The 16,648-nt window shown below is 36.2% G+C and overlaps 1 protein-coding gene across 9 annotated transcripts in view; it reads left to right on the forward strand.

Moving 5' to 3' along the window:
• Positions 1 to 16,648, forward strand: part of EPHA5 (EPH receptor A5) — a 372,969-nt gene that overhangs the window by 328,315 nt on the left and 28,006 nt on the right. For all 9 annotated transcript variants that reach the window (XM_020893703.2, XM_020893705.2, XM_020893704.2 and 6 more), the window contains 3 exons: positions 8,865 to 8,926; positions 10,719 to 10,928; positions 14,028 to 14,177. In XM_020893703.2, coding sequence (XP_020749362.2) covers positions 8,865 to 8,926; positions 10,719 to 10,928; positions 14,028 to 14,177 — 422 coding nt within the window. The remainder of the gene's footprint in view (positions 1 to 8,864; positions 8,927 to 10,718; positions 10,929 to 14,027; positions 14,178 to 16,648) is intronic.

Raw genomic sequence — 16,648 nt, forward strand, 5'->3', positions numbered from 1 at the left:
AAGATGTAATAGGAGCTTAGATGGTGTGTGAACATTTTGGTCCCTGCAAAGACTGTCTCTTAATCTGAGCTTTGAAGCCAAGATGTGATGGAATCTTATTTCTACATTAATAGGATTAGTCAGGATGCTGTGTTGAATAAAGATGGTAGAAGTCAGTGTTGAAATGGAAAGAGAGTGAGGAGACTACTGTCATTCACATCTCATCAGGGTTAGATCAGGGTAGTAATCTAACAAGACGGTGAGTAGTAGTTGAATTCTATAGTGAATTAGATGTGGAACATGAGATAAAGAGAAGAGTCGATGATAATTTTAAATTACTGTTGTCCTGAATCCCTTAAAAAAAGGAATTGCCATTTATGGGGAAAACTGCAGGAGGAGCAAGACTGTGGTTGGTAATCAGTAGTTCCATTGTGGACAAGTTACTTTTGAGAGGCTTATAAGCATCTAGTTGTATAAGATTGAACTCTAAAAGTATAAATGAAAATGTTTGCAGTATGAGTATGCTTCTATTTTACATCTTCCGTTTCACAAAATGAAACAATTCTATGAGCCATTATCAGGATAAACCATGGTGGAAATAAATTTAACACTGAAGTAGAATGGATGCCAGGTATCTATTCTTCTATTACATCTTCAAGTTAAGCTCTTACCAGACTCCTCTCATTCATCCCCTGCCCTTTCATGAACGTTCTTTGCAAGTTCCATTCAAGCCTTGCAGGTTCTTCTTTTTACAACATGCTGCCCCCAGATACTTGTTATGCATTTTGAGGGCATAGAAAGAGGTATAATAAATAAACAAAATATTTATTAGATATTTACAAGTGCTGTCTCTGCTGCTGCTGCTAAGTTGCATCAGTCATGTCCAACTCTGTGTGACCCCATAGATGGCAGCCCACCAGGCTCCTCTGTCCCTGGGATTCTCCAGGCAAGAATACTGGAGCAGGTTGCCATTTCCTTCTCCAAGTGCTGTCTCTGATAAAATCTAAATCTTACTCACCAGAAAGATAGATACCTGTAGAAAGAGAGATTTACTGACTCAAAGATTGACTATTAGCAAATCAAAGCTTGTGATTTAAAGTAAATTTCATTATTAATAAAAGAAAGCTGTCACAATTTTAATTCTTAGATTCCTCAGCTCCTGTGCGAAGTTGATAATCTCTGAGTTCACAAGTAATTATCCACCTTCACTAATGTCAGGCAAGTTCTAATTCATTTTTGACTTGATAAATGAGCAGCTAATGAAAAAGTTTATATCAATGTAAACAATATGAAATAAAAGAGGATATTATGGGAAGCTTGAAACTTCTGCTTAATGGAAACATTTAGCTTTTCCACACTCCTGTCTCAGGTAAGGTATAGAGGTTTTTGATTTTATAAGCTTTCCCAAAATTAAAATTACATAATTTTATAAATGGAATTAAAATAATCTCAGTGCCCTGCTAAATTCTGATTGCCCCATACAATCTCCTCCCTTCCCACTTCACTGCTAATAAGCATTATCTATTCCCATTTTCTGTTTGACACCTAATAATTGAATCGTGATATTTGTTATTCCAAGCTTCCCTTGGAATAAAAATAAAAGTAATTTTAAGATGCTACAAGTATTAGTGCACTAAATGGCATACCAGCCAAATATATAGAATGGCATAGCAAAATAAAATTACAGATGTGTAAATATAATAATATGCTCAGACACTCAGTCGTGTCCAACTCTTTGCCACCCCATGGATTGCAGCCCACCAGTCTCCTCTGTCCATGGGATTTTCCATGCAAGAATACTGGAGTGGGTTGCCATTTCCTTCTCCAGGGGATTTTCCCTACCCAGGGATTGAACCTCTGTCTTCTGAATTGCCGGCAGATTCTTTACCAACTGCGCCACTATAAGCATAGGCTTACTTTTAATTATTTACAAATCTTATAAAATGTTTCTAAGAAAAGCCGAGTGACAGCTATTTTCCAGTGAATTATGATGTTTCTAAGTTAAGTGCTACCTTATATCCTTAAGTGGTACCATGTGTTTCCTGATGCACTCATGGTTTCAGAAAAGCAGGTTGGTATCAATGCAAATAAAAGAATAAGCCCAGATTTAGCTACAGCTCTTGTGATGTGGCCTAGTTTAGTGTTTCTCAAAATATTATGTGCCTCTGAAGATACTGCTAGAATGCAGAATCTGTTTCCGTAGATTGGTTTGGGCTCTGAGATTTTGCATTTCTAACGAGCTCTCTTTTCGGTGATAGCTATGCCACTTGTCAAGGGCCATGCTCTGAAAAGCAAGGGCTAAGTCAACATTCCCCAAAGTTTATTTAACCTAATTTTGAGATAGCTTATGAAAAGAGACTGCTTTACCAGAAATGATGTGTTCTCTCTTTTCTTGAATTTTGTTGGACATAAGCAACAAAAAAACATCAGTAAGGCAGCAGATAAGTTTTGTTTTATTGTGGCAAGAGAAACCACATATCATGATATCTACCCTATTAAAATTTTAGGTGCAGATTACACAGTACAGTTTTGTTCATTGTAAGCACAATGTGGTATGGCTAATCTCTAGAAACTTCTTGTCTCACAAAACTGAAACTACATACCCATGAAACAGAAATCCCTCCTTTCCCCTCCCAAGGCACTTACAGCCACCATTCTGCTTAATTTTTCTATGGGTTTGAACACTTTAGATTCTTCATATAAGTATTATGGAACCTGAGACCTATCCACTTCACTATTGAACACTTCAGAATGCCTGGATTATCCATAAGTAATGATCGTATGTAAGAATATGTTATTTATTGAGAGCGACTGAATTCCCACCAGATCTACCATTAATGCATGAGCCGGTTGGTGTGGCATAGTCATGATTATCAAACTTAATACAACACAAAAGACTATCTTTTAAGTTTTAAAATGAAATTTAAAATAAATGTTGAAATTACAGGCATCATAGTGTGGAGGGAAGGAAAACAGCTTTCATAATCAGGTAGACGTGAATTTGATTCCCAGCTTTGTTTTTTATAACTTGCACTAATCAACTCAGGTAATATATTGAATCTTTTTAAGCCATACTTTTCTCTCTGAAAACAGTCATTTGTAATATCAGTGTTACAGAATCTTGATGACAGTTAAAATTAACATCATGACTTGTAAGAAGTGGGTACTCAATAAATCAATAAACTGTAGCTGTTTTATGATTATCAATACACAGTGATAAAATATGACCTAGGCAAGTTCCTCGAATAATCTGTTTCTATTACTGTTTAGACTCTGCCTGAACTGGGTCCTTAGTAAATAACATAAAGTAATATAAAAACTCCACTCTCAGATTAAAATCATGTTTTAACATGCTTTATGAGCTCTTTTTATATTGATTTTTTATAATATGCTTTCAAAATTATTGGCAAATCTACTCTTTGTCTGTACTTCAGCTGGATAATGGAAAATGATTTATGCCATTTTATTGAGTTTACAATGGTTAGAGTAAGCCACATTAATTATTGCTATGTCATTTTTGCAGGCTAGCAGGATCTGAGACAAAACATAAGCCAAACTAAATATAATTATCATCAAAATGACTCAAGCATAAAAAATAATCAGATGGATCGTGAATTTTCTTATTCTTGTCAACAAAAGAAGGTCATGCTTATTTGCAAATATGCATTTTTATTGCTTTTCCCCCATTTTCTGACGGAGAAAGCAATGGCAACCCGCTCCAGTACTCTTGCCTGGAGAATCCCATGGACGGTGGAGCCTGGCGGGCTGCAGTCCGTGGGGTCGCAGAGAGCTGGACACAACTGAGCAACTTCACTTTCACTCTCATGCATTGAAGGAGGAAATGGCACCCCACTCCAGTGTTCTTGCCTGCAGAATCCCAGGGACGGGGGAGCCTGGTGGGCTGCTGTCTATGGGGTCACACAGAGTCGGACACAACTGAAGCGACTTAGCAGCAGCAGCATTTTCTGAAATATGAGAGGCATTTTAGGTCCCTATCATATTTTTCAAATAACATTTTTGCTATTGAAAATTCAACCTACACTGTCATAAATAATGTATCTGACTTTTAATATTAGGTGATGAACCCCAGAAAAACCTTATAGGAGAGAAACCAGGTGTCTTTCTCCCTAAAAAAATAACCACTTTTTGTTTCCAAATATATACTATTTAATAACAGAAAGTTTTATGATCAGTTCATTCTCTTTAGATTATGAATTCTTTCATCTAAGCTCAGTGAACTTGGGTTGAATTTAAGGAACAAATTTGCCTAAGAAAGAGATTTTTTACATAGGGATTTATCCAACTCCTGCTCAGGAGACCTTGGGAGAACGGTAATAAATATTTGCACTAACCCATAACTGTAAGAAGAGGGTCTAAAAAATTAGAGGACAGATGGAAAGAAGAAATTCTAGGAAAAGAGAACAGAAGGAAGCTGAAGGTTGTACAGTAGTAATATTGGGGTAGAGGAGATAAACATAGATATTGACAAAGCCTTCACTTTGATGGACAAAGCGTCTGCTCACATGGTAGGGACTGAGAGATGCTGATGAAGGAAAGCTTCGACTATATCCGCTGGATATCTGCTGGAATTCAGTTCTTCCAATTTCGATTAATCTCTGACAACTCCCTCAGTGGATTTCTGTAAATGAAAGGCAAAGAGCTTCACAGGGCAGATTCCTGTAAACACAGTCTGATTCCTGAAAACGTAGACATTTTCCCTAGTTTGTTCAGAGCTGGTGTTCAGTAAGTACACATTCTTTGATTCTAATACCTATAAATTTTTTTAAAAATACTTTCATACTGTTTTATAAAAAGCTAAAGCCAGGGTTACCCGCATGTCCCTTTTGTATGCCTACTCGGCTTCATCTCTGAGTACTTCTGAATTCTTCTGAATTCCTGAAATCAGACAGATGAAGGAGTGATGTCTGGTATAGCAGGATGTTTCAATATTCCAGCATTGTGGCTGGTGGAACTTTGGACATGTTGGTCCCTGTGCCTAAACAGTTATTAATTAATTCTGGACTTTTGAAAGAAAAGGGGTTTCAACATTAATGAAAGTCAGAAATAAGCCCTAGGATAGAATGAGACCAAACAACCCAAAGCAGAATTTTGTCTATTTAGTAGTTTGTCTGAGGTCCATTGAATGGGTGTGGTGGTGTCATTAAAATGAGGTTAATCTGGGAGGGAAGAGCTGACTCATTTGAAAAGACCCTGATGCTGGGAGAGATTGGGGGCAAGAGGAGAAGGGGATGACAGAGGGTGAGATGGTTGGATGGCATCACCTACTCAATGGAGATGAGTTTGAGTAGACTCCAGGAGTTGGTGATGGACAGGGAGGCCTTGCATGCTGCAGTCCATGGGGTCACGAAGAGTCAGGCACGACTGAGCAACTGAACTGAACTGAACTGAATCTGGGAGCATATCTCAATTCATGAATTTAGATTACAATAATCCTAAGGAGAAAAAGCATTTGTAATCTTTTTTTTGTTGTTTATTGCCATGGCCATTTACAAATACAACATGAGTCACTCTTTTTTTTTTTCCCTGGTATTGTATTTCCAGTCATTTTAAAAATCAGTGTTCCCAAACTCATCTCTGTCATTTCCTGAATTAAAAAGGAAAATCCAGGCCTCTAGCTGTGTTTGAAGTTGATGAGCTCTTTCATGACAAGATACAGGATGCCTCTTCTTCCTGGAGTCCCTGTCACCTTTTGTTACAATGCTGACACTTTCAAAGTTCAAGTCAAATGACATCTCTAATGCATATTTTCTACATATGGGGTGTTTTACCTAACATAGGTATACTACAAATATATGACAAATTATTTTAGACAAACTTTTTTTTATAACTTTTACAAACTTTAAAGAGGAGGAGAGACATCAATCTGCCTTTATAGTATTACTTGTCACATTGCATTCAAAGAATAATATTCTGAAGTGTTTTAACAGAAGATAATTATCTGAGTGAGAAATTAGACTGAGCTATTGGTGGCTCAGCAGTAAGAACCCGTCTGCAATGCAGGAGAAACAGGTTCGATCCCAAGGTCAGGAAGATACCCTGGAGAAAGGCACAGCAACCCACTCCAGTATCGTTGCCTGGAGAATCCCATGGACAGAGGAGGCTGACAGGCCACAGTCCATAATGTCACAAGAAGTCAGATACGACTAAAGTGACTTAGTACACGCGCATACACCTTATTATACTAAATAGAGAGTTTTAAGTGATTTTGGAATGAAAACTCCTTTTTCTTCCTAGAGGGTTTTTTTTTTTGTATGTAATTATCTTTTTATATCTGTTTGCACTTCAAGGTAATGTTGATTGAATAAATTTAAAAGTTCTAATTCTATGACCTGAATGAATCACTTCTCAAGTAAAATACAGGTACCTTTCTGGAGAATGCCATTAAGGTAATTATAGCGCATTTCATAATTGATAGGCCTCATTTCCCTTATTATATAAAAAGCTAACTAATAGACATATAAGATAGAATTTTTCTACCATAAGATCTTTTCCCACTTACTTCAGTTTAATTTAGCCCTAAAATTGTATGTAGTATACATTCATTAAAGAATAAAGGGACATGTTTTAAGATATAGTGAGATTAATGTAGAGTGATAAAACTAACAACCTTGTTTTAGGTATTTTTTCATATAGCAAATATTTTTGATCTTATGTTTTTCATCTTATATTACAGACATATTACACACAAAATGCCATAGTTTTATGAGGGTAAAATATGATCTATTCTCTTGGTCAAATTACATCTAGCAATGACATTTATGCACAAAGTTGATAAAGTTTATAAAATAATGATATATAGTAAATTTAAGTTCTAAGTGATGGGCACATATTGGATAGCAATATGACTTGGGGGATACTCACAATAACTCTGTGAGGCAGGTGCCATTAGTCTTCCCATTTTAGAGATGAGAAAACTGAGGTATGCAGATGAGAACTGATTTGCCTAAGATCATATGATAGTAACTGATTTATCTGGGATACAAAGCCAAGCAGTGTGGCTTCAGAGTCTGTCCAGCTACAGTTTTATATGAGACGTGAATAGAGGAGGACCTCATCCGTCAGAACAATGATTACAAGAGATGTTTCCAGACAACAAGAGGAACTAGAACAGGGTTTTGAAGGGTGGAAAAGTTTGGATTGATAGAGATTGTAGGTATGTGGCATAGAGGGCAAAGAGAGGTAGCCATAAGTAAAAGTATTACAAGAACATGGAAATAAAGTTGGGAAAATGCAACATATATTCCAGGGATCATCAGTAGGGCAGTTAGACTGGATGAGAGTTTCTATTTAGAACTCTTGAGAAACCTGTATGCAGGTGAGGAAGCAACAGTTAGAACTGGACATGGAACAGCAGACTGGTTCCAAATAGGAAAAGGAGTACATCAAGGCTGTATATTGTCACCCTGCTTATTTAACTTATATGCAGAGTACATCATGAGAAACGCTGGGCTGGAGGACGCACAAGCTGGAATCAAGATTGCTGGGAGAAATATCAATATGCAGATGACACCTCAGATATGCAGATGACACCACCCTTAGGGCAGAAAGTGAAGAACTGAAGAGCCTCTTGAAAGTAAAAGAGGAGAGTGAAAAAGTTGGCTTAAAGCTCAACATTCAGAAAACTAAGATCATGGCATCCGGTCCATCACTTCATGGCAAATAGATGGGGAAACAGTGGAAACAGTGTCAGACTTTATTTTTCTGGGCTTCAAAATCACTGCAGATGGTGACTGCAGCCATGAAATTAAAAGACGTTATTCCTTGGAAGAAAAGTTATGACCAACCTAGACAGCAAAGATATTACTTTGTCAACAAAGGTCTGTCTAGCCAAGGCTATGGTTTTTCCAGTAGTCATATATGTGTGTGATAGTTGGACTATAAAGAAAGCTGAGCATAGAAGAATTGATGCTATTGAACTGTAGTGTTGGAGAAGAGTCTTGAGAGTCCCTTGGACTGCAAGGAGATCCACCCAGTCCATCCTAAAGGAAATCAGTCCTGAGTGTTCATTGGAAGGACTGATGTTGAAGCTGAAACTCCAATAATTTGGCCACCTGATGCGAAGAGCTGACTCATTTGAAAAGACCCTGATGTTGGGAAAGATTGAAGGCAGGAGGAGAAGGGGACGACAGAGGATTAGATGGTTGGATGGCATCACTGACTCAATGGACATGAGTTTGGGTAAACTCCGGGAGTTGGTGATGGACAGGGAGTCTTGGTGTGCTGCGGTTCATGGGGTTGCAAAGAGTCGGACACGACTGAGCAACTGAACTAACTTGTGAGAAAGATGAATTTGTTTGCTGGGTATTATTATTTGGCACTTCATATCATTACTCTATTAAAATGAAATTCATCCTTAAACTCATTGTCTACATAAATGGACTTTATTATTGAAAAATTTTCTTGTATCTTAAATGTCAATCTTTATCATTCTTGTGTTACTGTCTTCTCACTGACTCCATTTAGTATATACTAAGATATCATCATGCCTGGAATTTACTTGCTACTCAAAGAAGACTGTTATATATATATATATATATATATATATATATATATAGTTTGCACACTAAAATAAAAGCTTCCAGGGGAAGGTGGCACTACTGGTAAAGAACTTGCTACCAACTCCGGTGGACACAAGAGACATAGGTTTGATGCCTGGGTCGGGAAGATCGTGAAGATCCCCTGGAGGAGGGCATAGCAGTCCACTCCAGTATTCTTGCCTGGAGAATGTCATGGAGAGAGGAGCCTGGTGGGCTATAGGGATGAAAAAGAGCTGGACATGACAAAAGCGACTTAGCATGCAAACTTTTCCTAGATAAGACTACAAGATAAAAAAGCAGCAGTTTATACCACTGTGCTCTTTTCAGGTAAACCGGTGATGATCGTGACAGAGTATATGGAAAATGGTTCTTTAGATACATTTTTAAAGGTAAGATTTGAGATAAATGCAACTATTGAAAGTGTTATTTATATACCAATTGTGATGTTGAAGTGGAAATCCAGTCACCTTAAAGCTAAATTTTAAATATAAATATCTGGAGTCAGGATAATTGTACTACAAAAATTAACTTTGGCTTGAAAATTGGCTTGAAACTTATACACATCCAAATTACATGTCTCTAGGGTTTTATTTAATGTATGTTAATGTGCCTCCCCCGAAAAAAATAAAGGAGGGAAGGAAGCAAGGAGGATAGCAATGAAGGAAAGGAAAAAAAAGAGAAGCTTTTATAAGTACTTAACCCTCTCCGAAGTAAGTTTGACAGAGAAATGCAAATATCATATGGTATTGCTTATATGCAGAATATAAAAAATGGTACAAATGAGCTTGTTTACAAAACAGAAATAGTGTCACAGATGTAGAAAACAAACTTATGGTCACCAGTTGGGGGAAAGGAGGATAAATTGGGAGATTGAAATTGATGATATACATGCTATTATATATAAAATAGATAACTAATGAATACCTACTGTATAGAACAGAAAACTCTACTCAATACTCTGTAATGGCCTATTGGGAAAATAATCTAAAAAAGGGAAGATATATGTATATGTATAACTGGTTCACTTTACACCTGAAACTAACACAAGATTGTAAATTTCTTTTGGTAACTTTTTTCATTGTAATTTTTCAATCACAATAAAAAAATTTTTAAATTTTTTCAAAATGTGTAATATCAGGCAGAACAGGGAAAATGTCTATAAAAATCTGTGAAAATCATCTATACTAATGAAAGAGTCAGACGGACTCATAACTCCCCTGCGGGCCAGCCACTACTTTTACTTCTGTATTTGAAGAATCATTATGTGATAATAGATGGTAGTCAATGTTAGATCTTCTGGGCTTTAGGAAAAGAATTTACTATGCAAGTCTCCAAATGTTAAACGTTGGCTACTCATTTTATTAGTAAATAGTATGTACTGAACAATGTAACATGTTTGCAGGCCTGATTAAACCTGTAGACTGGCAAGCTTTCATCTTCAGATAGCAACGACTGTCATTGAGTAGAAAAGTGAAGCAACAGTGGCATTAGTTACCACCATAAGAATATGACAGGGGTCCAATGGTAAGGCAAACGTCTCTTCCAGTCTCCAGCCTCTACCAGACTCTTCTGCCAAAGTTCTTGTACATATATTTAAGTTTATCAGCCCCATAAGGTCACATCATTCCTTTATTTTGAAATAAGCATCAGTTGAGCCTTATTCTTGCATCTGCACCAAATCCAGTGCCTGCGAGCCTCCCAGAAATACTAACATTCCCGTGGTCATTGCTCAGTCCCTCCCTCCCTCATCTGCTACTGCAGAATCTCACTTATTTCCTCTGGCCACTTCTTTACCCCAATATGCCTATCCAAACAGTTTCTTTTAAATCAGTTCTAAAATGTGCAGTGTTAACTAAATTAGAGTGATGAAAACGCTCTTCTGATGACTAAGAAAGGAATTACAATGCAGAAAAGAGCAGCAATACATAAGATTTTGGTCGAGGGTTTTCAATGCCTCTATCTGCTTTCACCAAGCAGAGGACACTTTGTATACACTTGGTAACTGATACAGTTATCAAGTTTACTGTCTTGCTTAATTTTTTTTCCATTCTCCCTCAGATAGAAATTGCAATGTGAATTTGGTAGTAGTATGTATTAATTTAGGGATTGAAGGAAGATCCTTATGTATCTTTCCCCAGTGATAGGTGTTGCAGGACTAATATTTCTGTATAATCTTTACAGAAAAATGACGGGCAGTTCACTGTGATCCAGCTGGTTGGCATGCTGAGAGGCATCGCTGCAGGAATGAAATACCTTTCTGACATGGGCTACGTGCATAGAGACCTTGCTGCCAGAAACATCTTAATCAACAGTAACCTTGTGTGCAAAGTGTCTGACTTTGGGCTTTCCAGGGTCCTGGAAGATGATCCTGAGGCAGCCTACACCACAAGGGTAAGATCTAACAGAATGCATTTCTGAAATGCTACACTGGAGACATTGAATATTTAAAGATTTTAAAAGAAATAGCCAAAAGAAAAAGAAATTCCTCCAATATAGGAAGAAAGAGTGAGGAAACAGAGAGGGTGGCTAAAAAAGTCCAAATAACTTTCCTTGTTAGATGTCAGAAAGTTCAAATATTAAACTTAGATAAGCTGAGTATTCACCTAATGAGTCTTAATTGTTTATTTTTTTTCTACGGATACTGAAAATAAAAAATTTTGGTTCAGAGTGGATACAACTGATAAAAATCATATAGAGTATTAAAAGTTAAAGAATCTCCTGTATTAAAAGTAATCAATATATACATATATTAACATACAATATATGTATGTAATATGTGCTCATATTATATATCTGAATATATTCATATTCTTTATATGTGAATATATAAACATGTATAGTATTTGGGGTAGCATCAACCCTATACCATAGTTTTTTCATGTACAAAACAAATACGTAAATAGCTAAAGCTGCCTTCTAAATATTCACATGGTAGGGAATAAAAGAGCTATTCCTTCAGAAAGTTTTGATTTACTGGAGGTATTTTAATGCCTAATTGCTTTTCTTTTATACTATGTAAACTGTTAAGCCCACTTCTATGGAAAATTGGTCACTAAATCATATTGTCAAAATGAGCATAAATCAACACCCTTTTCCAGCAAAATAATTGCTTCCTGAATCATTGTAATATAATTGACAGTTCTTTCTGTAGAAAACTATGGGTAATGATGCAACAGAATTTCCTGGGCAGTCTATGTACCTTACAATAAACTAAACTTGTTCTAAATCTTTTGAAATTCATCAAAACATCCTCAATGTTTAAACATCTTATGAAGGCAGGAATTTTATCATTATATGTTTTTCACTATACAATGTGGTTAACTTTTGTTTCAATACAGAATACTTTTGCCTTCACTTATGCTAAATGTTCACATTTTCTAATTTAATTCAGTGTTTTAAAATTACTTCTTTTAGTCTATTTTAGATTATAAGGCTGTTTTTTTTTTTTCATTGTGTTGTGATTTATGGATCATTAAGGATTATACTGTGCTGAAGGTCAAGAGTAACTTACCTAAGCAAACAAAACTTTCCATTGGTCAGCTTAATAAATCAATAAATTAATTGGTGGGATTTTCCTGTCTTCTAGACCTAATTACTATTGTCATTATTTCTGTTAACTGAAACCTCAAGTAGGGATTCTCCTGGGATTAGAGTTACACTTAATAAACTTGGCCTAAACAGGATTGAGTTTATAGAAAAATTTGTTCCCAGTATGGTTGGTTGGTGTCTTAGTTACTAATAAATGCATGAAGTGAATTTGTTAAGGTCTGTGTAAATGTGTCATGCTAGTGGTGAAGGAGGGGGAAGGACGCCAAAATGAGGCCCTCAAAATTTACTCCTCTGAAATGGGGTGTGGTTACACTTTGTGGAAAATCCATATACTGAGAGATGAGCCAGTGAGGGAACTTCAGATAATACTGATGTACAATATGATGGTCAGAGGACCAGGAGAAGACTTCCAGGCTGAAGATTAAAATAATCAACAAATTACAGTTTGAAGAGAAATCATAAGGACTTCCCTGGTGGCTCAGAAGGTAAATAATCTGGCTGCCATGCAGACCTGGGTTCAATCCCTGGATCAGGAAGATCCCTTGGAGAATGGCAACCCACTCTAGTATTCTTGCCTGGAGAATTCCACGGACAGAGGAGCCTGGTGGGCTGCTATACCACAAGGGGTCACAATGAGTCAGACACGGCTGAACAACCATTTATATATACAAATATTATTATATATGTTAATACATATATTATTATGTATACATATGTGTGTATACATATATTATATAATAATACATATAATATTATATATAATAGTAATATAGGCCGTCCCAATGCCACTTAGTCGGCCTAATGATGTGATCTTGCCTATGAATATTTAATTAACAAAAATATATTTCATTAGAGTCTTCTTAAAGTGGTATTATCATATTTCTAAGGAGCAAATAATTCAAAATTAGCTTGAAGAATTCAAATTAACGTCAACTCACAGAACAATTTCAATCATTACATGAAATTATTATTTCTTCATATGTCTTGAAACTTGGGTTCATAAAGAGCAATTTAAGTCCCATTTTCTTCTAGTAGGTGAATTGAATTTTTTTCTTCCTGCCATACAGGAAAACATATTTTAGTTTCTTCCAAAAAAATATTTAAAACCCACATTTTTCTCTCAGTCTCTATTTTAAGGTATATTTGCTTATAGATGAAATATTTGGTTGCATGGATTTTTCTTCTTTTAAAACTTAAGAGAAAAGAGTTTACACTGAAATGGGTGAGATATAAAATTGTTTATTTTGTAGACTAAGAGAAAACTTACCAAATATAGTTTTTATCATGTAAAAACCCAAATTTGCCCCCATAATATAATTTTAATAATTTTTAATTTGGTTGACTCTAATGTAGATACTTGCCTTTTACTTTTAAATATAAGCAGTTTGATCAAATATACACCGAATTATGACAACAAAAAATAAGAGAAATCAAGTCTAAAAGAAATTGCACAGTGCCAGGAGAAAGTATAACTAAGTTTTTTTTTTTAATATATCTGATTTTCATGCTTGTCTTATTAACTTTGAGACTTATCAGGGTTGCATTCAGCAATCAAAAATTTCTATTTACAATCCCTATATTAAAGGAAAAACTGATACCCTGGGAATTTGAGTCCTTTATTTTCAAAGTATACCTTATTGATTTGCCTTACTGCCTGCTTTCCCCACTTAAAGTTGCCATCCTGATACTGTAATTGAGATGTGGGTCCTGTATGTGTTCCAGCAGTCAAACAGAATTTAAACTAGAAGGCTTCTGGACAGCCAATTAGTAGTCAGTCTACAAGTGCTTATGGGCTTGAGATGTGTGAAAGGAGACTGCATGCTGTCAAACAGATTCACTTAAAAATGCTACATCTCTTTCTACATCTTTTCAGAGAGGCAGAAGTATCCCTAGATACATTTGAAGTATGTGGGAATTTTATTTATTCTTTTTCAATTTTAGGGAGGCAAAATTCCAATCAGATGGACTGCCCCAGAAGCTATAGCTTTCCGAAAGTTTACCTCTGCAAGTGATGTCTGGAGCTATGGAATCGTGATGTGGGAGGTTGTGTCTTATGGAGAAAGACCCTACTGGGAGATGACCAACCAAGATGTAAGTACAGAACTAGTCCCCTTAAAATTTGAAATGAAATATAGTTCTCTGAGTCACGAGATTTTTATACACACACACACACAAGTAAACGTGTGTATATGTGTGTATATATATGTGTATTTCTGAAAATGACAGATACTTAATTTGCTTAACCTCTGATCTGTTTTGTTTTTATTAAAATCCTTTATACAAAACCTCAAAATAAGTTAGCAAAAGGAAAACAAGTTATTGTTATATAAAAGCTTAGTCCCTTGCCAGGACAGTTCTAGCTATACTATCGTGATGTTTCACTCATTTCATGTCAGTGTCATTTTCAAAAATGAAAAAAGAGCCATCAAAGAATGAATACTGACAGGCAAGTTTTTTTGACATGCACTTGATAAAAGGAGCTAGTACTCCATATGAAAAGGATGAATGATATTGATTTAACAGTGGATGCTCTTAGAGAATAAAAAGAAATAATCTATGTTTCTTTACATTTAAAAATATAGGAAGGGTTGTATTGTCGGTTTAATTTTGTAAAAAGAAAAAAAAGCTGTTTTTTTCCCCATATGGAGAAATAATTCAAGCTTAAAATAATAGAATCCTGGAATTAAAGACCCCAGAAAAGAATCTTCTATTCAGCTTCAGAATGATGCTTGACACATGACTCTCTGGTTTTTGCCTTTGTAATTTTCCATTGTTACTATTCAGTACAGCCCTTTCTATTTTGAATCACATTGAAATTTGATATTTTTCTTCAAATAAACAATTATAAAAGCTAACATTTATTAAGTCCTTACTGTATCAAAAACAAAAACAATACTGTATGCCATATACTGTTTTAAATGATTTAACAACTAATAGCTCATTACTTCTTTGTAGAAAAAAACAGCATAATGAACAAGCTTAGCTCAATAAATGACCATGATGATTTAAAACATTTCTTGTTTTCCCCAATTACTCCTTTCGCCCATGCTCTCTAAAGTCTCCCTCTCCTACGCCTTTAGGGATTATTACACAGGTACTGTAGCTCTCAGCTGCATTCTGGTGAATCAGCAGTACCATGCTAGTAATTAAGATTCACTTTCAGATAAAAAAAAAATCCAAGTCCAGTCTAAATAGGAGTCAATCCTACATCCATTTCAAAGTGTATTCTATAACGGCAGGGTCAGCCTGACACCAGGTAGCAAGATTGGGAAGGAAGGATTGTCAGATTTTTGCCTTCCTCTCTGAGAGAGATCCTTGTATTCCAGCCGATGTCCGAGAATTCCCACACTGCCTGCCTGCTCCCCACCTCATGGCCTCTTATGATGCCTCACACATGTCTGCTTCACCAGAGGACAGCACATTCTTCTTGGTTGGTCTACCAGTGTCCCCTCTTAATTAGATACTATTGCAGGGTGTCCTGGCTTCCGTGCTAGCTCAGCTGGTACAGAGTCCGCCTGCAGTGCAGGAGAACCCAGTTCAATTCCTGGGTCAGGAAGATCTACAGGAGAAGGGATAGACTACCCACTCCAGTATTCCTGCCCTTCCCTATTGGCTCCCCTGGGAAAGAATCCGTCTTCTGTGCTGCCCTAGCCAGCCTGCCTCCTTCAGATTCCCTAGGTGAGAAGCCAGGGTCGCCCTCTGGCTTTCCCAAGAAATATTTAACAGCATTCTTCTTGGATAGCAATAGGAAATTAGGCTGATTGATTCCTGCCTCTCAGCGAGCATGCTGCAAGGCAGTGATTCTCCCTTGCTTTTTTTCATCTACAACTGCTACAACTAGTTTTCTTTGTGCCCTGTTTGCTTGACTTAGTTAAGGGATGCTGACTTTTATGTTTCTCTAAATTTGAGAGAAAATATCATCTACTGTCATCAACTTTATGATTTTAGGGCCAGGACTGTGGCCAAAGTGATGAACTCACTGCACGTTTAGCAATTCATCAGAGGGATATTATCTGTGTCCCAGTTAATACACTGGAGAGATTAAATGACTTTCTTTAGGCCACAAAAATATGAAAAGTTATGCCAGAAATTTCAGCTTGGCGCTTCAAAATTGTATACCTAACCTCCACACTGTTTCCAGTTGAATCAGTCTTCTAATTGAATATAAAATATTCAATTCACTATGTAATAATTACTATGGATTAATCTAGTCTAGACAGAGACCAGACCTATTTTATTATTTGCTACACTCTCCAGATAAATGCCTAATGCTAACTTGAAACATATGGTTTGGCTTCTGACTTCTCTCAAGGCTCATGTCAATGCCACTGTTTCCTTTAGTCTTTATGAAAGTATTTCATTCTGTCATGGCAGTAAGGCTGCTCCCTTCTCTCGAGGAAAACATTTATTCTTTATTTGGTGTTATAACTCCTTCTCACTCTTGAGATATATTTAATTCTGATTTTGTCACTCGAAATTATTTTTAGTCCTTCCCAAATATGTGTATAATATATGTAGCATTATTACTCACATTATTGACCATTATGCCTGACATAGCTTTA

The sequence above is a fragment of the Odocoileus virginianus genome, chromosome 29 (assembly GCF_023699985.2).
Source record: "Odocoileus virginianus isolate 20LAN1187 ecotype Illinois chromosome 29, Ovbor_1.2, whole genome shotgun sequence".
Taxonomy (NCBI): Eukaryota; Metazoa; Chordata; class Mammalia; order Artiodactyla; family Cervidae; genus Odocoileus; species Odocoileus virginianus.